Raw genomic sequence first — 25,556 nt, forward strand, 5'->3', positions numbered from 1 at the left:
CTATAAAATAACCACGTAAAGCAAAATAAAAACAATGCAGTGCCTGGTATTTATTTAGTTTTTTTTTTTTCAAACAATCATATTTTACATAACGTATGCGTCGACGTCAGCGTTGTCCTGGGCTTTAAGGATTTCTGGGCATACGCTTGGGCAGATCGAATGCAAGAATACATAATATACATATGTACATATAAATGTAGCCAAATATGCATTATAACACACTCGTATATATGTATATATGTATTGTTGTCACGTTGTATACTTGAACTCCCACATTGCTGCAACTTCTGGGCGGCAGAGGCAAATTGCAAAAACACCAACAGCACTAATTGAATACTTGCAACGAGCGGTTATAAACGCAATTGTAACATACACACGTAAATGTAAATGTAAATATAGTATATATAACTTTGTATATGAATATAACAACAAAATGCTGGCCACATTATTATTTTAAAAATTCATTGTAATTATGGCCACAATAGTTGGTTTAAAGGTAAATACTATATAAATGGGTGTAAATAATAAATTCACATAATCAATAAACTTGTATAGATCCATTTTCTTTGCGAGTTTTAAAAGTGAATCCGACTAGTTTCGAAATGCAATACTCAAATAATCACACTAAGGGATCTGTTCCAAATCTTGTTAGTGAATTATTATTTATTTCTCTACTTATTCTTTTATGCTTATGCGTTGAAACTAAAATAAGAGCTAGTTAGCTGATTTCAAAGGTCATCTCTCTAATATCAACTCTCAAAAAATTATTATGTAAATATTCGTATATTAATATTTACGCTGCAGTCAGCTGAAAGGACATGTCTGATTCCAAATTTTCGTTAAATACCTTTCAACGTTGAATTTATAGATTTGAACGAATCCAAAATTGTTTCTTGAACGTAGGGCTCGTTGTATTTTTGAGGCCCAAATCCAAATTCCTTAGAGTTGAATTGGAAATGTTACATTAAATTTCAAGAAATACCGTATGTCTAGAGGTGTCGTTCTCTGTATTGCTGTACTCAAATTCAATCAAACAAGCCTCAAGGAAAACGTTTTGATATATGTAGGTACAATAGTTCCACATAATTGATAAAGATTAATCTAATTTATTCAATTTAAACTCTTATTCATTGAGCAAAAAAGGTTTTTTCACAAAGCAGCTAATTCGTCCTCTTCAGCTAGCTTAGCTATACCGATATTTTCAGAATTTTCTAAAGTATAAATAATTATACAAACTGAAACTGTTTGTATTATGACTACTTTTGCAAAATATAAACTTTTTAGTTGATATACACACATACATACATAGAATGTATAAGAATAAAATGAGATTATATCTTTTAGCCAAAAATTAAAATTTACGTATGTATCTGGTTGATTTTTCCATGAATATCTGCAAGTCTCAATCAATATTGTACATATTATATATTTACTGTATTACTTTTGAGCAAGAAGGCGTAGGCTAATTGGTATTTCCAATAAATGATAAAATTATTTTATTCTGTTTTTAATGACGCAACCCTTATAATTCGTATTATTATATTATTTTTGTTTTTTTTTTTCTGTACAAAATTAGTAGGCAACATTCACTTTGAGATAGTTAAACACACGTATGTATGTATGTATGTGAATATATATGAAAGGTATGTAGGTAGGAGACTGCGTAACGAATAAAATAAGATTTCTTACTGAATTTTGCTTGGCTTTAGCATTCGCCTGTGTTATTGCTTTGTTCTCATGTACGTAGGTATAAGGTCTTATCTTTATTTCTACATATGTATGTATGTGTGGCTGTAGCTTGTATTCATATGTACATTTGTATGTGTGGGAAAAGTGGAATAGTGAGGAAAGAATAAGCAACCCCAACAAAGTCATAGCCGGGCATTGCAACAATAGGGCTACAAGGAAAAATAACATCAAATTTACATATTGTATGCGCGCACATACACAAATGCATTAATATATAGACATGTACATGTGTGTAGATTGTCGTTTCTAAATTTACAACAACCATAACAAAGAACAGCTCGAAAAAATCTTTGTCATGATTTCCCTTCAAGTGAGCGCTACACAACCAAACAAATACAAACACACACAAGCGCAATATACTACATAGATATGTGTGTACATAGGTGTATGTCACCTATGGGACACCCTGTGTAGCTGGCAAACACTATTCTTAGTACATACATACAAACATACATAAATAAACGAGCATCTGCATTCATATAAATACGTAAATATCTACGTACAAAAGCTATAAAAGTGCTTACTTTGATCGACTCTCTCGTTCTAGCGCTTGTCAGTGTGCTCTTCACCACCTTTTTCTTCTTAGCACCACACTAGTGTAATAAAAGTAGCAACAACAATATGAAGAAAAATTTACAAAACGGCAACCAACTCATCAACTTCATTGCCATGCACACAGTGCCATTCATATATACGAGTACGAATACATACATACATATGTATATATCTACCAACATTGCTATGTAAATAAATCGAAAATTCTCTCCTCTTGTTTCTGTTTCGCGCATACTCAGCAAGTTTTGCCACTCATTACCTCCCTCCCGCCGGGTAAAAACATCATCTAGTCAATTATATACTCGTATTGAGAAAACATTTCGCCATGTTGCCAGTTTTCGTTGACTTTTTTCCCTATTCACTCGTTACGTATTGTGTGTGTATGTATGTTTGACTCTTGCTGCTCTCGCTGTGTTTGTGGCTCTGGCTGTAGCTGTCGCTGTCGCTGCAGTAGCCGCTGCCGTCGCTGCTGTTTGCCCAGATCTATTGTGCTGCTTTGCCATTGCCTCGGTGTGCGTGCGCTGTTGCCACATTTCCAGTTTCCGTTAATTGTGTACGAGCCGAGCAGCGCTATATGCACACACAAACTCAAGCCAATTTAGTTGAATTAAAGTGTATGTGTGTGTGTGTTTGGGTTTGTATCTGCAGCCCAACTATCTACAAAACAACCGACTGAACGGCCACAATAAAATATATGGAATTTTCAACATTTGGTCATGTTTTGTTCGTGCTTCTCGTATTTAAGGCATGTGTATACACAAGCAATCGCACATATCTCTTAGTTTACACATGAATTCATACATACTTATGTATGTATGTACGAGTATGTATGTGTGTCCATACTAATGCCGTAAAAGCACGTTGGTAGGTAGCTGCTTCGTTCAAATTAGAGTAAGAAGTTGATGGTCGGTCGATTGTTGGCTAGAAAAATATAAATACGCACATGCAAGTATCTATCTATCTACCTACATACATAGTTATATAGTATGTATGTGTATACAATCACATTTTTCCTATAATTGTTTACTTACAAGCGACCATAAATGAGTTTGTAAGTATGTATGACTGTTTATATGTTCATACATACATCATATCATGTTATGCGCTCATATTCTCTTGTGGGCAACATTGTAGACTTCATAGATTTTATAATACCCACATTTACGCCAGAGGCTATGGAAAGATCATGAGTTATAAAGACCTTTCTTAGTAATTTCTTGGAAAGACTTTATGTTTGGAATCTTAGTACTTGTGTTCTTATCATTTACATATGTTATTCGGAGCACCTTTAGCTTTCTTCATAATGAATTCTGCGATAGGACCCAATATTGGCACGAAATTTATATAGATCCAGAGGAAATTGAAGATATAGAATGCATAAAAATGTGGGTTTCACTCGAAGATTGTGTTATCGCATCATAGACATAGCACAGTGTTGGAACAGCTCTTATGGATCGATTCAAAACATTAATGTTGTTGCCGGCAAACTTTTTACTTCTCGTTTTAGTCTTTTTAGCGAAAAGAAGGAAGAAGTAGTCAACGAAAAGAGAGATTTCAGAAATAGTAGCAGAATATACTCGAAATATTACACTGTGGAACCAGGTCCAAATCAGAAAACTAAATTACCATTTAATTAAAAATTGATTTAAATGTTGTTTATTTTATTACGAAATATTTTCAAAAATATGTACATGATAATCCAAAGAAAAAATAAATAACAAATTATTATTTCTCTTTTTTACAGTTCATGTGCATGTGTCAGTGCTTGTAATATACTAAATCCAGATTATACGCATTCTATCGACGACATATGGAAAAAATAGTGTAACCATAAAGAATATTCAGTCGTTCTCCAAAGTGAATGGGGTGGAGCGCGCCCCTCTTAAAACAAGTCGCCTCCATGAAGTTTTATAAACAAAATGGTACGTGAAGAAACCCGAAAAATTTGTTTTGGTCAAATACCCGAAGCGAGATTACGTGAGGATACAAAAAGCCGAGAACACTTAAAACGGTAAGTCTCTCTTAGAATTAATTGCATTCATTAAATTTAAATTTATTCACATTTCTTTTTGAATTTTAAAATAGCGTTTATCTTTGTAGACGTCTCCAACGCTTCTATATACATACATTTTTCTAGCTTTATGTTTAATTTCGCACTCCTATTGATATGTATAGGTTATAATATAGAAATACATAATCAAAAGATCTGCTGTGAGACCACGGAAGGTTGTTAGGTACTTCACTTTTTTAGAAATATACTTTTCCGGAGTAAAGTAGAAACAAGCAATAGAGTTCTCAAGGGTCGCTCGTAGATTTTCTTCGTTTTAGTACATTCTGTCTTCTGCACAATCAATTACAGATATCAATCCCTAGGCTGCATATATATTTAGATATATATATTATTCTTTTTTATTAATTTATAAATAATTATTGAAATAAGTTTCAGTTAGTTGCTAGGAATTCGAGCGAAATAAGTATTAAAGAGTTCGCTGCAGCAGTGTCTTCGAACTGATAGCTCTTCTTAAGCTTGTGTTTCGTTAAGATTATATCTGCTTTCCAGACAATAAAACACAATTTGCTTATGTACATAGTAGATATGTATATACTTATGTATATATCGCTATTACCACCAAGTCCTGTGTACTAACGCGCGTAGAACGACAATGTGGTACCGAAGCCATTTCTTATCAAAAACAATTTCGAAAACAGGCGTTCATTCATTCAAATAAATTCCTAACGCAAATTTCACCCCATTCAATTTGAAATATTCATCGGCGTCATAGCCAGCAGAAAGAATGGAAGAAAAACAGTTGCTTTGCGTAAGAGAACACAAACAGGGGCGGACGAGAGTCAGGAGTATCACAGCAGCTGACGAGGCGTTAAAGGAAATATACACACATACATATGTACATACAGACATTCTATAAATTGTACATATTGACATTCATAAAATTTATTTGACATATAAGTGCATAAGTTAAAGCATATTTAGATGTCATGTGTACATATGTATGTGTGTATAACCATGAAAGTTTGTTGTTGAGTTGAGTTCACTACTATAGGAGCCGATACAAAGCCAAAGCGGTATTGCCAGAAGTTGGACTTCCTGTATGAACGCATACGCACACATTCACGCGTGTATTTGTAGTAAAAACCGCCCAGCTAGTAGTTCTGTGGACAACGATGACGAGTGGCAACTGTCGACTTGCGGTGCTGCGAATTTCTTCTGCTCTTAATATAAAACCCTGTTTATGTTTTCCAGTAAAACTCCTCGCTTGATTTGGGCCTCTTTCGCTCGCTTCCTCTGACCTTCTTCAGTCTTTCATATGGTGGGTATATGGTTGAAGTTGTTTTAAGCATATACGACGAATCTATCCAAGCTACATACAAATAAGATGTGTGTTCGTGTTCGCCTGCGTCACATGAGTAACGAAAACAACTCCCAGTTGTGGAGTTGAAAAGCAACTGCCGTCGACGCTACCGCTGTGACTATCGACTGCCACTAACTTGGCGGTTGCTGTTGTTGTTGTTTTTTATTATGTTTTTTGTTTTGCTGTCAGCCCGTCTTTTCACTCTGGTGACTACAGTCACATTTCCAAATGAAGTCGACGGCAACCAAGCGATTCACCAAGCAACCGAGCAACCAACCAGCCAGTCAGCCAGCCAAGGAATAAAAACAAACATAAAACAACAAATACAAGCACACAACAACACGTATGTATGTATGTCTGTATGTACGTCGAGTAGGTAATTGTCGTCAAATGTTGTTGGTATCGGCACAGGCGATGAGTGCACGTTACTCAGCCAGTCAGCCAGCCAGCCATCAGCTACGCACGAACGCTTGTGTGCCAAAGTACGATTCGGGCGAATACAAATAAGTATCTCGTCGTGTGTTTGTACGGGTATTCGTAGGTAATATGAAATCAAAGGTGGTGGTAGCGGCGGTGGTTAGTGCGCATCCACAATAATGCGCGCTGTGTGAAATGTGGCAACGTCGCATCGTCGACAATGTTGTTTTGTATAAATCCATTTACGATTTGCTGCTGCCAAGCTGCTCTGTCTTTGGCTCTATGTAGCTCTCACAGTTTCTGTGGCGGGCTGTCGGTTGCTTTCTGCCTGCTGTCGGCTGTTGGCTGTCGGTGTGTTCATGCTTGCTGCGTGTATCTGCGAGATACAAAGAAGCAGCTACAATTTGCTCGCCTTTTTGTTTGTTTGTTTGTAGTAATTTTAGCTGAGTTTCAGGTTATTTCTACACGTCATGGTTCGCTTGTCTGCCTGTCTGCTGCCCGCCACCGAACGTCTGCTTCTCGGCCCTTGCGACCGTCTGTTGCCCGTCCGTCCGTCCATCTATCTATTCGCATCGCAGCTGTGTGCGTGTTTACCTTTTTTGTAGGCTGTGTGGCCGTGAATGTGTTAGTTCTCGTTTGTGTTTTCGTGTAGGTTTTCATCACCGTCACCGTTTTGTTTTTCTCGATTTCGAGTTATTCGCAGATACTATTTATTTTTCATTTCTGCTTTGGTATACATAATTCACGGTAATTGCTTGTTGTTGTTGTCTTTGTTGCCGCTGTTAATGTTATTGCCGTTCTCCGCCGATGCTATTTCGCTAGTCGAATAGTTTCATTATATTTCGACAAGTAGGTATCTGGCGGATACTCGTTTGGTAAACAATTTTTTCAAAACAATTTTTTTTCTTTACCTTACCGGTATATGCCTGCAGATATGTATACATACACATGTATGTGCAACTCATGGCGTAATGTTTATTTTTTCCACAACCAATATTCGACATTTTGTGTTGGCCACTTCCCGAAAGCGCCAACATCTCACTAAGAAATTTTAGTAGCCACTGTACATATTATTTATGGTGATCTAAATCCACCGATGCTTAATTTATGTAGTGCTATGTATGTATGTAAATATTCCATGTATTCATTCCTGCTAAAATAGTTGGGCTACTCAAGTTAACAAGCTATGTGTGCCTGTTTTGTTCGGTTAATTAAACATGTACGAGTATTTTAATATAAATATTATAATTGCGAATACACTTCTGTTTCGTAAGCGCTTCGTAACATAAGAATCTATAAAAATGTACTTATTATTTAGACATCTATCATAATGACAAACTAGCCGAACTTTTTTTTTGAATAGAAAATAAAAGTTTTCGATTGATTAAACATTTCCTATGAGATTTGAGTCAGTCCCCCCTCGGACGGTGGTTCCTTGTCAGATAGAGAACAGTTTCTTATAAAAGATAATACCATTCTCTTGGAAGAAAATGTCAAATAACAATATTCCTGCAAAGCCGTCGTAAAGAGGATCGTCGTTTTAATCTGGTGTATAACTATTTTTGGTATAACTATTTTTGTTTTCAAAATAACTTGCTCACTAATAGCAAATGTTTCCAAACCTCGGATATTACAGGTTTCTAACAAAACGTCGTGTAATGGAATAAGATTTTGCCATAATAAATTCAAGCATTTTATAAATATTAACGGCAAATGTAGTTGTCGTTAACTACGAATTCAGCTCACTAAATCCAGATTTCTTCAACGTCAAAGGAACCTTAGAAATTAAATAAGAAATAAATTCACGTAAGACAATGAATGTTCTGTATTTGCAAAAACTTAGCACACACATCCATAGTCGTACTTATGTAAGTTAGTAAATATGTGTATAAAATTACACTCGTGTTTACCCAAGAACTATGTAAGTATGAGCTGCGCTATATAAATTCATACATGTTCATAGCTATTGCAGTAAGAAATTAATTTAATTGCAGCTTGAGCAAAACGAATGAAAAAACGCGTTCGGCACGACGTCGAGCGATCAGCCGATTCAGCAGCAGCGAGGCGACGTCAAAACACGAAAAAGCCAAATTGTTTATTGGATAGTGTAGTGCGGTAATGGAAAATGAGTCATGCGGTGGAGCAAAACAGATGCACGTACCCCACTCACCAACACGCTCATGCGAATATTGATAAATAGTACAAGTTCCAACTATATACACATACATATATAGTATAGTCACCTATAAGTACATATGCAAAGCCAGACATGGAATGGAATAACACACCATTCGGCGTATGAAATGCCACTTATATAAACATATATACACACAGTCATATATAGATTTATTAATCTATATGTTCGTTTGTATGTCTGCATATTTGTATAGCGCCGAATGGCGAGTAAGATTGACTGTAGGTTAGCATGAGCCTCCATAGAGATGTGAGCAAATTTCATTTCGCCATTTCCGAGCGATACAGTGCACACCACAAACTCGGCTGCGACGAACTGCTCTCCCGGCCCAGTCGCACTCGAGCCCACCTCCATTGCATTCTCGCTGTCACAATTTTAAGCCAAGTCAGTGTTAAAAGTATTTTCTGAATTTGATTTTTAGTCACTCGTTGGTTTGCGATTGTTTACACAAATGGTCACAGATACGAGTGTGTTTAGTAGACATATTCATATGTATATGTACATATATTTGTTTCGAATTGGCATACATGGAAATGCATATAAAAATATATTTACATACTTAAGCAAATTTGTTCAAATGTTTTAAAGTTGAAACTTTCCTTTGTTGTGTAGGTACAAATACACTTGTTTTGTGCTTATTCGCAGAAAAAGCGAATATAATAATGGTACATATATAGGAAATATTCACGTAATATGTAAATCCATAGAAACGTGCAAAATTAGTGTATTTTTAACTGTTTAGAAACTGTAATAGCCTCAGATAGCAAATTACCCAAAGATTTTATAGAAATTTCTTCAAAAACCTTTTCGGTATACGGCTGGTAATTATGACATATTGAATAAATACGTTGTTTCCTTCAGTCCATTGTGGTACTAAATACCTGGTAGTGATGTAAAATTATATATGTATAAACAACCTTGGAACTAGTATGAACCGCAGCCCGAGATTATCGAGATTTACAAGAATGAAATCATCAATCGAAAGTCTGGTTTAAGGAAATAAGAAATCTGATTTTTTATTGTACATATAAAATGCGCAGAAAAACTTTTTTATAAACTACAATTTTATTGAATTAAATTCACCTCGAAATTTCCAATGGGTCGAATGAAGAAAGATTGAATGCTCTTCATGCAAAAATATTGAATTAATACTGTGGACGCAGTTTTCGTGTCTCCCAAACACACGATAATATTTATTGATCATCCGTTATTTCAAGTTCCATTTTACCACATATGGATGTACATACATATACGCTATTTAGAAATACTTTATAAAACCATAATGCTGACAGCTTCGCTTATTAAGCACAATATCTTATTATGTCGAACATAATGCGATCTTCTATTGAGACCCTTTGTTCTTGAAGTAGCGCTGAGTGTTCCCTTATACTTGTACGTATTCATAGAAAGTGCCCGCGCGGTATGCGCAACACCTTTCGAAAGTCTCAAATTACGCTCGGCAAATTGTGGTCGCCGGTTGTGTAATGAATTCAAGCCATACTCAGGCACGTACAGCATACATTTATTGCCCACATTCATATACATACATGTATTGTATACTATTTCATGTGTGTTGGAAAAGAATTCATGCTAAACACTGTGTTGGTACAATTTTTATTGAAAGTTCTCAAATAACCCAACTTACATATATACTTATGCATGTATGCATACACTCGTATATTAGCTGAATGGAATGTGTGTATAGTGCTTAAATTGACGTATGTATATATGTATGTATATTGCTATTTATGACGCCCATATTTCGACTTAAACCTCTGTAATTAATACAAGATTTAAGGCGATTCGCCCATTGCTTTATCAGATGCCTTGGATTCCGCGGTTTATTCAACAGTTTGCCATATGTGTGGGAGTCTTCAGTACGTTTAATTAACAGAATTGAGTATATACGCCTAAATTAAAAAAAAAAATTATATAAGCAACAGTAAATTCGATAAATTAATGCTACAGAACATGCGCAGAAATCTAACACTTATGTATAATATATTTGGAATTCTCCAAGCAATTTGTTTGAATATTTGCGATTACAGTTTAAGAAGCCTTCTTTATCAACGAAATATGAAATATCCATATTATCGTTTGAGCAAAATATTGACCACATGCTTGCTGAGTTAATCACAGTGGGTTTCAAAAAACTCTGTACAGTGGTTACGTATGCTTAGTATAATATATCGTTAAAAATAATGAAATAATAACAGCTTAATTACATTTGAGTGTGCTTATAAAGCGCAGTTACATAGCTTAAACATATATATTCGAATGTTTGTGTGTGAGTGCAATGAGAAAATTACAATCTATGCGATAAAATTCAATATACGACTGACGTCAATTGCCGTACATAGATACAATGTATGTACGTACATAGGTATGTGCTTAGCCATAATATTGGGAAAATGCCAATATTAATTATTTAAGATAAAATATACACGAAATCACTATTCGCTTCGATTAATACAGACACGTAAGCAAATGCAAAATCAAATTATAGCCTCGTTCGCTTTTTTCTTCAGTTTTCTGTTCCTAATGGCATTCAGTTTAGGAACATTACAATCAAATACTTAGATACATATATATACATATATAATTGTAAGTATGTAGTCAAATTGTTCAATAGTGACACATCTGCTCACATACAACTCGCATTCGCATGTACATAACATTCGTGATGCGCCGCATTATTGATAGAAAAATCGATAAAATAAATTATTATTAAAAGCGCAAAAGGTTTCACACACGGCTGCACCAAACTCATACATGAAAACTATAATTATTAGCCTCAAATAAAATCAATATTTGATTGAAACCAGCAGGTGAAACAGCAATGCGTTTCCAATCGGTCAACTCTATTCTACACGGCTTTTGAAGGATATCAAAAACATTCATCTAAAGAATCGGGAAGCTCTTCTCGCGCCCAAATACATAGTTTGACCTATAGATTTCACAATTTTTCTCGATCACCACATGCGAGTTATATGCGTTTGAATAGTATGACTTATGTTATTATAATCAAAAGAAAATTAAATTAACGAATTAATACTAATTTGCAATTCTCGAATTTATTGTCTTTAATTTTTTCAGAATGTCTACTATTTATTGGTTGGGCACATAAATGAGAGACTATGAGTCTAGAGCCTACACCAAACGTTTGTTTGGCATGACAAAGCATGGTCGATTTGGTTTCTTTTAGGACGTGGTCTGGTCCATACGCCAATTGTTATGCAATATATATTTATGATAAATGAATATAGGCATATTCCTATTGATCAGTTGAATATTACTCATACGCCCTGTCGAACTCAAGCAAAATTACTTGTTGCTTCCCCATGTGTTTCTAAAAAAACATGATTGATATGATTAGTGTGACACCCGTTGTTTGACAATCTGTTTGTGGTATTTCTTCATTTTCCAAAATCCTTTATCATTGAAAACTACTGCAATCATTTACATACAATTATGGTATATAGTTCTTTGACAATGGCTAGAGTCATAACATGGGGCCACTAGTACTTTTATATACGCAGCCAATATTTTCTTATCGCTTTTTGATGTTCATAACACGGAAGTATTATCGAAAATTGCAATCATAAAACTTGCACGTCGGTGCTAAAAAAAATCTCCAACACAGTCGTACCCTCCTCGTTGGATATTGCGACGCAATAATATTGCTGGGACTATATACCGTTTACATCAACACACTTATCGCAAAAAATACTTATACAGTGGAACTTCTATAACTCGAAGATCTCCATAAATCGAACTCTTGAATGGGCAATAGAATTCAAATTTCATACAAATTTCCTTCTATAAATCGAAATTTTCGACCAGGGCATTATACAAAATTTAAAATTGTACTATCGAGGCAGAATTTCAAAAGAGTCCCTCTATAACGTATGGAGGCGAACAAAAAATATGATATTATATTTATGGATTGCATAAATCATGGAACAAAGGTATGGGATACAGACTTCAAGAGCCAAACAATAGCAAACTGCAACAAACAAAATTACAAAAAACATCTTTTATCGTATGTCCACAAAAATTTTTGCCAAGTAAATAAATAAAACTGGATATAAATCTATATTTTACAGTTTTTTGAAAAATTGTATGTTTTAGTGAAAATTCTATAACTCGAAGTCTTTCTAACTCGAAGTTTTTTTGTGGATTATAGTTAGTTGATTCGAGTTAGAGAAATTCCACTGTATATAAATATGTATATGAATGTGGGTGTGAGTTTTTTATAAATGGCAGATGGTTTTGTCGTGTTATCAGCCCTGGAATTACTAGTTTTATGAAACTTATTAGCAGAGTATGAATAGCAAAAACATAGATTATGGCCATTTAAACACTCATTTATATGCTTACGGATCCCAGCAAACTGAAGTTCAAACGTTGGAGAATTTTCGAATATTCCAAAAACGTTAAAGAAACACAATGGAAAGAATAAGAGGAATCAGTTATTCAAAAATATATGTACATATGTAATGAACAAGTTTTTATTTTTACTTGAACAGGACCGCATTTACAAAGTCAAAGAGAGCTCCATAAGAATTCTATTGAGCAAAATATATTTCATTTTGTTTGATTCAGCTTTGCTTGCCCGTCGTCTCTTGATTCTTCGTTATTCAATCAAATCTGTCCGATAACTAATTTTTATGTGTGCTGGGTTATATACATATATGTGACTGTAAATCGGCATATGTCGACAATACATAAAGACATTCATTCACTTTGCTTGTCAAGCCGGGAGAGATAAGGACGATTTCGTCATATGTTGTGTCTGTAGGCAAAACATTCGTACTAAATATGTATGTGTGTGTGTGTGAATCTTAGGGCTTAAACGCAATATCTGTGGAATTCTTTTTAATAGACAAAAACTCTTAAAATTTCCACCATCGAATACCTCTGGAGATAATGACTTCATATGTTCAACTAAATGTCACAAAGACGTAAAAAACGAGTGGCTATGGAAAAAGTCAAATGAATATGATTTTTCCTCATCGATGTACTAATACATTTTCGGAACTATTTTGTTTAATTTACTTATTTTGTTCGTGTAGTTTTTATATTTTTAGTGTCTTCAGAAATTCAGCATACCCTTTAAAGATGTTTAAGCTCACATACACCATTTAAATTGATATCATATGTAGTTCATTTTGAACTCGAGTCGGTCGTTGTAGGTTTACTTGAATCCTACAATTGGCGATTTCTCAGTGTTTTATTACTTTGCTTTACTTCTGGTCTACAATTAATCATTTCAAAACAATTTCACATTGCCATTAGGTGATAAGGACGTATTGTACGTATATATGTGCAGTTATAGTGAACATAACAAACTGATTAGATCACATGAATTCGATAAGATAAGATGGGAATAGGGCATTTTCAGTTTTGATTGGACGGCAACGGGCAACGTGGTGTGGTACGATTTGTGTTAGCGTGAAAAATAGCATGTGGTTCGAGCACTTATGGCAGTCAAAACTAAATACATGCGTTCATACATACATACATACATACATGTGTGAATTATCGGTACTTGACCGACTTTCAGTAATTATGATTGTAAAACTAACCGTTTGCATTCACTCTATTTCTGCTCGTATTATGTGTTGAAAGTGCTATATGTGAATGATATCGGCAAATTTGGTCATTATTTGGACACGTTTATTTCCATGTACATACGAGTATTTATACCGCAATGCGCATAAAATAATGCCCATAAATATTTACATACGCATTTAAAATCAACTCCGAAGTGCAGATGAACGTTTTATGAGTGCTTTGTAAGCGATTATTATACTTAAAGAAGCTTAAGATGCTGCCCTTTACAGTTTTTTCGATTTTAGTTGAAGAACGTGGGTGAGCGAATCTTAAATGAGACAAACTTTCATTTATGTCATTGGAATTTTTTTTTAAAGTCCAGCTTTTGGGCAGAACTAAATTTATAATTTTCTGTAAAGAAATCTCCTGAAATAAAGGTTTAGATTTTTTTGTAACTTCTGTAGTGGAAAATGTATATTTTATTTTTAATTTCTGAAGACTTCATCTTGATTTGACATCCCTGTATCATTCTGGTAGTACTGTTTCCTGAATATGAATATTGTTGTGGTATGTGATTGTATATATAAATATATCCGCAGTTGTTTGTCCAGCGCGTTTGATCTGTACTGTATGCATGAGCATATAAAATACTAAATTTAGTATTACGTACATATTCTAAAAAAAATATCTCTGATCAAATGCAATATAACTTTTCGAAGAAGCGATTCTCACCTTTTTACCTCAAACTCAGGCACAAACAAGCAAAGTGTCGTTTATATTTAACACAATAATCACTAAGGAAAATTATGCTTCAAAGCAGGTAAAAACCGGTCGGCGTACAATGTACGAAAAGAGTGGAGTCTGGATAGGTAAACAAGAAATGTACCTGTTGTGTGTAAAATAACAACTTTGTACGTCGTGTATGTATGTGCTGCGGTGTGTGTACTCGCCAATAAAGTGTGTAGAGGTGCAGACATTGTGGATGGACGGAGAATTATAAGCATAAAATACCAGAAATGTAAACCGGTTATTGCCAATGAACAACAAATACACGTGCATACATTTGGTTTATATAAATATATAATTATGTACATATGTGTGTGTGTGTATGCGTGTGAGCGTCGACATTTTGCTTCCTTTTCACATTGATGTACACAGAATGAACATCTTATCTTATGTGAATATTACTATAGTATGTATTTTATATGTATGTGTGTAGACAGGCCATGAATCTTTTGTTTTGAAAAGTCGATAAACAACAGCCAAGTATAAATAATAAAACTATAAGAGGACCGGACCCTGTTTGGTTTCTTATTAACTGACTTCTATGCGGTTCTTTATTGTAAATATCAGTTGTCATACCTAGAAAACGCATACATACATACAAACACACACCGTATATACACGTATTTAGCATATTGACATTAGATTTCAAAGATTCATGAATAAAGCGTTGGTCACTTGTCTTCATTAAACAGTTGATTTATACTGAACTTGGAAGTGGTCATATAGTATGTACATAAGGTTCGATTTCTACTGCTTAATTATATTTAAATTTACATACGCATATTTGTTTATAAACTACAATGGTAAAGTTAAATGTAGAAAATAAATAAATTATATCTAGATAATTATTATAAAGTGACATCTTTGTATATATGTACATATACATACATATCAATCTTTGCATATAATTAAACCGAATAAAAATAAACAAATGTGTTCCGTTGGTGTGGCTTTCTAAATGCAACAACAGCAACACTACTAAAGTATCATCTCTCCAAATGATAGAAATCATTTAATCTTGCACCAAAATGAACACACACACACACGCAGGCCCACGCCCACCCATACATTAAAAAGTGTAGACAAAGAGTGGTCTCCAAAAAGAGCAGATATCAATTTGCATTTAAAATCGTTTCTTTGAAGTTCTCCAAATGATCTTAATAAACTTTAACGAGCACTTAAGGCATGCTTTAGCAATCACTATGGCTTTGTGCTACTTTAAGCGTCTTTATATACATATATGTATACACTTATACAAACTTAAGTATATAGCGTATTGCGACTGTTTATAAATACATACGAGTACATATATATAAATATAAATAGTTGATACATATACTCGTATGAAAGACGTGCTTATAAAAACTTTCCGTTTAAGCTAATATAAAAACCAAAGAAAATGAATAAAGAAAGAAAACACCAAGGCTGTTACTTGATCGATCCCATCGCTCCCCGGATCGCACCGACTGTTGTTAAATGTGCTGAGCAGCTTGGCTGGCTTTGAACGCCTTAATGATCGTGTCCTCTTTGAGCTCAGTTTGTCTCGTTATGGCTTAAGAACACTTAAAATTTCAAGATAATACTGCTGAACTAATTGATTACTTTTATTATTTATGTAATCAGCGAGAGAGTTTGCAATATAAAGTCAGATGTGGAAGAAATGCATAGCATAATTAGTGCTTATCTGAGGCTATTAGTTAGTCAACAGACTAATAGTAGTAATGTATCTTTTGTGAAGTTAGATAATCTTCTTCTCTTCATCAATTATCTCCAGTATTCAATTGATTGCTACCACAGCTGCTTCTGATATTGAAAATTGTTCTTTCCTTTTTGATTATAAATACAATTTGTTAAATTCTTTATAGATAATCTAATTACATGCAGAACAAAATTTTTCCTTGTGACAGTATTCTGTTACATCTACTGTACAAAATGATCACTTCAGACACTTCTCAACGATTCTTTTAGTTGCTGACTCGATGGATAGTTATCGGTGGTTGTAACTTGATTAATTTGTGCTTATAACTAGAATAGTTGGAATTTATGACAGATCACTTCAGCACTACAATTCGAAATTTAAAACAGGTCCACATTTGGCATATCAAAGTCTTATATTACCAATACCAGCCAAGCAAGGACAGCTAACAATTAGCCCTGTTGTCTCTTTGTTCAATTTTGTTAAGAAGGCAGTGTGCCCACTCAGGAAAGCTACATAGTTCTCTTGCTACGAGGTGTAAAAGCCATAAAGTACCCACATTTACGTTATGCCATAAAAGAGGGTCCTGTGTATAGAGGTTTTTTCACAGAAATCACGGGATATACTTCATATCCCGTAGCATATCCACTTCATGGTTGACTCGACAGAAGTTCCAAAGCCTATTTTAAGCAATTATAAATCTCGAAAAGTAAACAAATCAAATTATGTTTATTTGACTTCTTGCTACATTCGTACGTTGACAATCGTCATTTTACAGCGCAGTGTTTCAGCATGGGCCACAGGAAGCTTCGGCCTGAGCTTCGGCATCGAAGTGTCAGCTTGCAGCGTTCATTGACGGCACTTGAAGTGTTAAAGTTGAAATGAAGTTTTTGTATTTGGTCGCTGCACACTGCTCGCCGCTGCTTTGTTGTTGTTGTCGTTGCGGTCTTTCTTCTTTGTTTCCACACTGTTCGTGACGTTCGCCTCTATGGCGGTGTGGTTGTAGCCACAACTCACCTACAAAATTTCCAAATGTCATTGACTTATGCTATTATAGCAGTGCTGTGACTGTGGCAACGGTCACCATTATTATTATTATGCCACAGACATACCATACATACATATATGCATGCAAACATATGAACAAATTTATAGACTCATGGCTCATGGCTATTGCACTAAGGTGTCTAGCGGTGCGCGCAACTTACATATACATATGTATATAAGCACAAATGTATGCATGTACATATGTAGTATCAGCTGACTAATGGCCTCATTGTGTGCTTTTGCATAAACACACAAACAAACATTATGTGTATATGTAAATATATGTCGAATCACAGATATTTTGAGCGCTTTTCGTTATTGTATTCCCATTATTTGTTTATTTCAAATTTCTCCATACAATATTGTATGTTTTGTTGATTTTGTGCTTCTTTCAACTTTCTGTGGGCCATTATTTACGAGCGCCTCGAACATTTCCATGTTAAACTATAATCATCGACTCCACATCGTCTTTTTATGTGCCAATCATTGCATTTACATAATTTTCTATAATTTCTCTAATTTCTTTTTTATAGCCACTACCCAACTTTGAAAAGCTTCCAGACTTGACATTCAAATAGGGCTTTCTTCTCATGCTGATGTTTACTCTAAAAAAGTGGAAAGAATCAGTCATGTTCTACCCAGTAGTTGGTCTACGGAGTTGTGGAATCTTGAGTTATTCTACTCATTTTTTGAGACGACGCATCCTTAAAAAAGGACCTGACTGCTGAAGAGGCTGCGCAGCATGTGAGCCTCGCATGCCCCTTTAAGGGCCTTCTCTTCACTGGAGCTCTGAATTGAGTAGTCGAAATAGTTTGACTTTGCGAAGAAAAAAGAATTTATGTAAAATTCGCAGCTTTTGATCCATGCATATGTTTGGATGTATGCGTAACATAGCTTTTGCAATACATATGTATATATGTATGAAAATGTATGTACATATTGCATGGGAGTCAATATATGAGATGTCTCTTTGTGTCGTAAGTGGATCGTCACCTGGCCTCATAAATGGCATCCAGAACAGAAAGAAGTGTAGCAATAGCAACAACAACAGCGTTTGTGGATGTGCTTGAAAAGCACACATCTATGATAACATAGATGCTATTTATGGATGAAAGTATGTATGTATGTATGCGTATGACTAAGTGTGCGAGAGTGTGTGCATGCGTCAATGTGAAAAATGAAATGGGAGAGCTGCGATTAAGAAGCGCGCGCGCGCGAAATATGAAATTAAGTTCATTGAACTGCTGGCAAAATAAGCGGAAAGACGAAACACACAGCAAACATACGAACTAATAAAACATGTTGCAAGACAGACAAGCTGAGCGAGCGACACTAGAGCGGGAATGAAATCGGCGACAGAAACCAAAGCAACGCAACGATGGCGGAAACACAATGTGCAGAGCAGTGTACAAAAACTATGATAACAGTTTGCAATCATAACAACAACAACAAGAGCAGTTAATAGATTTTCTTTTCTTTGCGCGATTTTGCTTAAAGCTTCTTCGCCTTTGTTGATGACTTTGATGATGTGGAAAAAATCGGCTTTAAAATTTATCTTATACACACTCATGTTTGTACTTATGTGTGAGAGTGGAGTCGTCGTCTATCTCGTGTAGAGTACCAGAAACCCCCCATGTTCTACACAAGTGCACACACATACATACATATATATAGGCGAACATAGATCAGTTGTATTTTGTACTTTTCCATAGTCATGATAATGTTTGCAATTAGCAACGACGGCGGTGCTTTTTAGCGACACCAACTCTTCAAACACAATCTCTTATGTAGAGAAATTTTTCTTACCACACCTTTGGTTTCTTCGCCCTGATAGCGATGTACATATGTTTGCGTGTATCTACGCAATATTTTTTTATTCATATTATTCATTACATATTTGTTATTCTCATTTGATATGACTTCCCTTACCTACATATATAGTATAGTTAATACATGTTTTCGAGGACAATAGACAGAAAATACCCAGTAATTTGGCTTTTATAACTCAATTTCAACGCGCCATGAATCTGCTTGTTCTGAGGGCAAATCGAAAAGTCGATTTGAAATAAATGTTGTTTATTTGTTTCTGGTTCCTTAGTTTCTTAAGAAATAAAGCCTAGTTGATGTTGTCGCTTTATATTAGCATTCTTCTGCGATTTACGAGACTACGAGACGAGAGGATATTATCTAATTTTTGACAGATTCTTTCTTTGAAATCGTACATATATAATATACTCGAATGTTTATGTATTATTAAATATAAATTTTGTATTTCATTACTCTAATATTTTGTATTTTCTCTTTATAGGTACGTATTCAAACTCTTTCACATGTACATATGTGTGTATATATAATTTCGTTCGTACTGCTGTTTGCCCATCTCAAGTCCTGGATTATTGAGATGGTAAAAAGTGGTCACATATGCGTATGTAAGTACCAATTCAATGACATTTTTATATAAAAATGATTTCCTCCTAGATATACCGTTATATATAGACATACATACATATGAATGTTATCACAAAAGCTAAATTACGAACCGGAGAAAGTTTATGTTAGAAATCCCCAGGTCCTCACTAAAAAGCGCAGAAAACGTACACACATTTATCTGATTTAATAATATTTGCATCTGGTCCCAAGACACCATAATAATATTTTATTAAAATATTTTCAAAATTTATCTTCTTCGGTGGTACAATTTTTTTTGGATAAGCCCATAAGAAACATTTTAAAACCATTAAATAATTGAGGGTTTTTTAGATAATTACAACTATATTAAATATATATAAAATTAAATATATATAAAACAATTCTATTTAATTATAAAGTAAATAATTATTTGTATATTATAAGTATACCGACAAATATTGTTTTTTAAATCGTAAGTACTTTCATGTAGGTCAATGCTGACATACTTATATTCAAAATGTTTTTAACTGGACATATTTTGCTTGCCGTTCTTCGAATTCTGTGATTTGTGGCCTCGTAAGGAATAGGTCGTAATCTACTTCTGTTGGTTCTGCTCGTCTTATTTTGATTTCTGCTACACTAAGTAGGCTTCTAAGGCTAAATAGGACTTGAGGTAGTATTACACGAAATTCTAATGCATCGTTTTGCAAATAGTTCTTTAATGTCGAAATAAATCGAAAGGCTTCCATGATGACAAATAAATATTAAAATAGTGCTAATGGCAGCTGGGGATTTTCGAAAAACAAATTTCTATATGGATCACTTCTATAGATTACATTAGAAGTATGCGACAATCAGCACTCTTCAATATTAATAAGATTATCTGTATGTTTCTAATTAAGGCGTTTCTTCTGAAGTGGTGTTGACCCTTGAAATACATACCATATATCACATACAACCATGTCGTTTGCAAACGTATGTATATTTATTGCTGCTTGTGCGTAGTTATTAATCGCTGTGCGAAGTTCTCATAGGTATTGTAAAAAGATGTTGCGGCAATTCAGTTTTTTCTGAGACTAAAATAGCTTGAGTTATTCATCATTGTATCTCCGATGTTCGGCTTATTACATAAACTTAAATTATATGTGTGACTTATCTAATATGAAATTGCATACATACGCCTCATTAATATTCTGGGCTTCTTTGTTGTTGTGCGAGACACGTTATTGCATTGAAATATTTTGTAAGATATATACATATGTATGTATGTATGCGGCAATTCCATTGTATCTCAATGTAAATACTTGTAATTTTCTCACAGTACCACGCAAGATCTCCAAAAGTTGTATAATTCTGAATTAATTTGTTTATTTGTGACGTGTATAATTTGCGTGTATATACGTTCATATACCATTGTCTGTAATTATATAATATGATCCATTTCTTAATGATATACTTCAACGTTTCAAATCGTTATCTTGTAACGAACCTTTTGCACAGAATGAGAGGCTTCACAGAACAAAAATGTCAATTTTATAAATGTAATAATATTTTTAACACCTCAGTTTGTTTTTGCGTCGTTCTTGTAAAAAATTGTGATCGAATTCAATGTTAGATCGTCCAAAAATACCTTCTATGAATATGATGCTTTCATTTTCCATTTCACCGACCCATATCTTTTTAACCGGAGCGTTATAATTATGCCGCAGTTTGGTTGTGTATACCTTATGGTAATCCTATCTGTGTACGAACATAGTAATGTTGGTATTATTTCCAATACAAACTGTTTTATCGCACGTAATATTGATGTCCAAGAACAAAGAAAGCTGACTCAGTACATACTATGTATGTTTTCACTATGGTAGAGCATAGATACATATGCATTTATATAAGAACACATTGCATATTACGAAAACATATGGATTGTACATAGGTTATTTATATGCATCGGTTAACATTCATATTTCCACGGGTTCTGCCTTCACCGCTGTGGAAGGGATCTACTTATGCTGCTCAAAATTAACTATGTATATCTGCTCATACGTACGTACATGGTAATTTGAAGACAGAAAAGGATCATGCGCAAAAGCGGAGACTCTCTGCTCGTTGGTTAATATGTAGATGGGACTCTCTTTTAGTATAAAGTTTTACAAACCCGCCTATGTGTATACTTACATATTATGTTTGTTCAAGCTAGCGATGATAAATTCCTACTTTTTGTCTTATGTATATGTATATATATACATATATGCATGTATGTATGTATTTTGTTATATAAACTTTTCTCCAAGCTCGAATATGAATGAATATACTCCGGGCTTTCAATTTGAGAAATTTTACTGAGTTTTAGATTCTATTTTATAACGGCCTTCCTTTTACAAACATAGCATGAACCTATGTTTATATGTACATATGTATATAATTTCAATTCAACTACGTCCTATGAGGGATCCCGTTCATTTCTCGTTTGAGCGCTCGTCAAAAGCAAAGCTACATAGAATTGAAATTCACGTAAATTGCATTTAACTTGACAGAGGGCGAGAGCAATAAGAGAACACAGATGAGCTTAATTGAGGTCGAGAGTTTAAAATAATAACAATTGTTCAAACCCAACAAAACTAAAAAAAGGTTAACGTACATATGGCCTTAGCAGGGCAAAACAAGGATCCTGGTGCGTGGATTTATGGATCCATATAAGTACACATACATATGTGTACAAATGTGTATGCGAAATAAAACACATAACCGTTTACTGCCATTTATATGCTATGTATAGGCCTGTGGTCAAAATACGGATCTTTTACATGAAAACATGTACTTTGTTGACTGGTAACTTCGTTGCGGTGGAGCATCAAACTAATCGGTCAGACTTACATACATGTATCAATTATATGGTAGAATTTGAACCGACATCTTATAATTTCCGGTTCCGTTTCTTTTATCTTCAATTTGTTGTAAAATGTCTAACTTATAATAACAGACATCTTAGAAGCCAACACTATCATGGAATATAAAAAACACGCGTAGATATCCCTTTATTGTAGAATCGTAATCGGGTAAAGAAATATATTTATTTAATGCAATAGATCTCACTCGGAGTTTTAAATTAGGAAAATTTGGTTCGCAAGAAACACTCATTGAAGCAATGTTCGTAATAATTTGATCTTTCCTCCAATAATTGCGTTAGTCTGTATTAAATTTAAAGAATTAAAAAAAAAACTCGTTTGAAGGGCATTATTTTAAGCAAAAGAAAAATTTAGCCTTTAGTGTAAAGTTTATTCTTTGTTTTGGTGTTTTTGGTAATGAAAATTTGGCTGCACTGGTGCTCGAACGCACATTTATCGTACTTATTTACACATTCACATTCGCAATTAGGGAGAACATGTCTTTAGCCAATTGTTGTGAGTTACAACTTAAACGGAGTATTCATGAACAAATAACATTGAATCTTGTATTTTGTGTGAGAAGTGAACATTTTTGATTTGCAAACTCTATTTGTGTGGTCTATAGTATATTTTCGATAACAATTGTTATGTATTGATATTTATCTCGTAACGGAATAGACCAAACCAAGTTTCAAAGTGTTTCAACTAAATAATTACTTGATAATTGTTGGAGGAATATACCAAGTATTTTAGGGATATTGCCCTGAATATTTACTCACTGAATGGATTTTCTTGACCTCTGTGTAATTCAGAACATATGATCAAGATGAAGAAAAGGTAATAGGATCATTGCTGCGGTGGTACAGTAGCCATCGATTATAATAAATACTATATGCATTGATTGTTGTTGGTTTAAGAATATGAATTTATGTTGTTATTGCTATTGACAGGGTATAATTGCAAATGACAAGGTACTAAATTACAAGCGGTTTTCTCCTTTGTAATATTCTAGGTCTACTGAAGACGTTTCACCGCCTAATTTCACAGAACGGAACAGTGGCTTCTATGAACGCAGTTCCCGCTTAGCTGCAGATAACGACACCTATTCGCGTCGTTCGAACCGCCCGTCTGTGGGAAGCAACGGTGGTTATCAAACGTCAAACAGCTTGGCAACGTCAAGTCCAACGGCGTCTATACAGGATATATCCCCTGTAGGCACTGTCACTTCTGGTGGTCCCGGTATTAGTGCCAGTGGCACTTTAGATAATCGTAATAGAACACGTGATCGTTTGTACAAAAATGGACCATATTTATCTGCACAGTTAAACGAGAGGCAAGTAGAAAAACATGAACTGTTAAAATTTTATGATATTGGCGTTGTAGGAAGAATATAATAAAATTTACGTTGCAGAAGTTCCAACGGTGCCACCATCAACAATTATAACCGTGCACTGCCGTCGTCATGGTACGACGCTGCTGCGACGAATACGAACAGTCCTGGTGGCAGTGGCAATGCCGTCGCCTCAACAGTAGGCATCAACTGCATCCACAACTTTTATTCCACCTCAAATTCAATCACCACACCTGCCTCCTCCACCACATCGGCAATTGCTCGCACGTCAACAACGCACCAGCGGAGCAATTATTACGGCACTGTGCCGGACATAAGTCCATCAACGTCGCACACAGCGGCAGGAACAGCAACAGCTTCAGCGTCTAGTGCGTATTGGATGAAGAACAATTCGAATTTGAATAAAATTGCTAAATCATCCGAAATAGGGTTGGAATCGTCAAAGCATTCACTTGCTACATCGACTATGACGACGGATACGTCGGGAATAGGCATGGGTGCACCAACAGCAACTTCGACAACATCCTCGTTTGCAACCAATAGTGGCAATGGCAGTGGCAGTTGTAGTACAATCAGTAGTAGTTATAGCAGTAGTTTAAGCAGTAGCAGTAATCTAATACCGCCAACGCATGCGACAGGCATATCCACCACGTTATCATCGCAGTCAGCTGTTGGAGGTCACGCAAATGGTAACAATAATATTGGCGTCCTAAATGTAGCAACATCTTTTTTTGAAGCGGCTGCAGACGCTGAAATTCAGCTCCTTAGAAATAGAATTGGCATCAATAATAACACCACCTCTTCCACAGCTCCAGAGTTAGCTGCTGCGAGCAGTTGCGCCACCTCTCCCCTCTCGTCTACACAAAACCTGCTTCAACAGCATTCAGCGCGAACACATCGTTTGCATGGACGGAGCACGACATCATCGAGCCGTTCGCACTCTCGTTCACCCAGTAGCTACAGCTCGTCACATAGCTCCTCCTCATCAAACACTTCATCCCATTCACACGCATCAAGTCCAGTTAGAGGCAGTGAATCAACTCCGTGCAAATCTGCGTGCGGACTGACGAGCAAATCGCGAAATTTACAATCAGCAGTTACGACCCCTCCTCAAGGTATGGACTGCAGTAATAACTAATCTATCTTACGTTCATTCATCGCCAGCACTCTATTTAGAGTCTTCTATGTATTTGAGATGTTTAATATGTGAATATAACCCCCTTTTCAAACAGATATGTATTTGGCAAACAGATTCTGATAATGAAAACTGTTTTTTTTTTTCCAAATTTTAATAATCGGTATTCATAACTTTATATGGTGCTATTGAAGTACATACATACGTGACAGAGGTTAGAATTATTAGAGCCTCCCTTAGAAATGAGTTTTCTTCTATTCTCCATTTTAGAAGTGACTGACCACGCCTACTTTTGATATGTGTAAAATGTAAAACGACAATGAAAGGGATTATGTTTTGATGGGCAATTGTTGCGATGGAGTGTTGTGATACATACATACATATGTATTTACCAAATTATAGCTT

At 35.0% G+C, this 25,556-nt stretch overlaps 1 protein-coding gene across 13 annotated transcripts in view; it reads left to right on the plus strand.

Annotated features, from left to right (window-relative positions):
• LOC105209683 (protein split ends) overlaps positions 1 to 25,556 on the plus strand; it is a 55,778-nt gene that overhangs the window by 7,716 nt on the left and 22,506 nt on the right. For 6 of the 13 annotated variants that reach the window (XM_054227273.1, XM_054227264.1, XM_054227267.1 and 3 more), the window contains 3 exons: positions 4,049 to 4,315; positions 23,678 to 23,998; positions 24,077 to 25,131. In XM_054227273.1, the coding sequence (XP_054083248.1) occupies positions 4,224 to 4,315; positions 23,678 to 23,998; positions 24,077 to 25,131 (1,468 nt within the window). In that variant the 5' untranslated portion in view covers positions 4,049 to 4,223. Of the gene's footprint in view, positions 1 to 4,048; positions 4,316 to 19,679; positions 19,801 to 22,987; positions 23,503 to 23,677; positions 23,999 to 24,076; positions 25,132 to 25,556 lie in introns of those variants that run through there. The other 7 variants (XM_054227268.1, XM_054227272.1, XM_054227274.1 and 4 more) reach the window with 5 other exon arrangements.

Source organism: Zeugodacus cucurbitae, chromosome 3 (genome assembly GCF_028554725.1).
Source record: "Zeugodacus cucurbitae isolate PBARC_wt_2022May chromosome 3, idZeuCucr1.2, whole genome shotgun sequence".
NCBI classification, from domain to species: Eukaryota; Metazoa; Arthropoda; class Insecta; order Diptera; family Tephritidae; genus Zeugodacus; species Zeugodacus cucurbitae.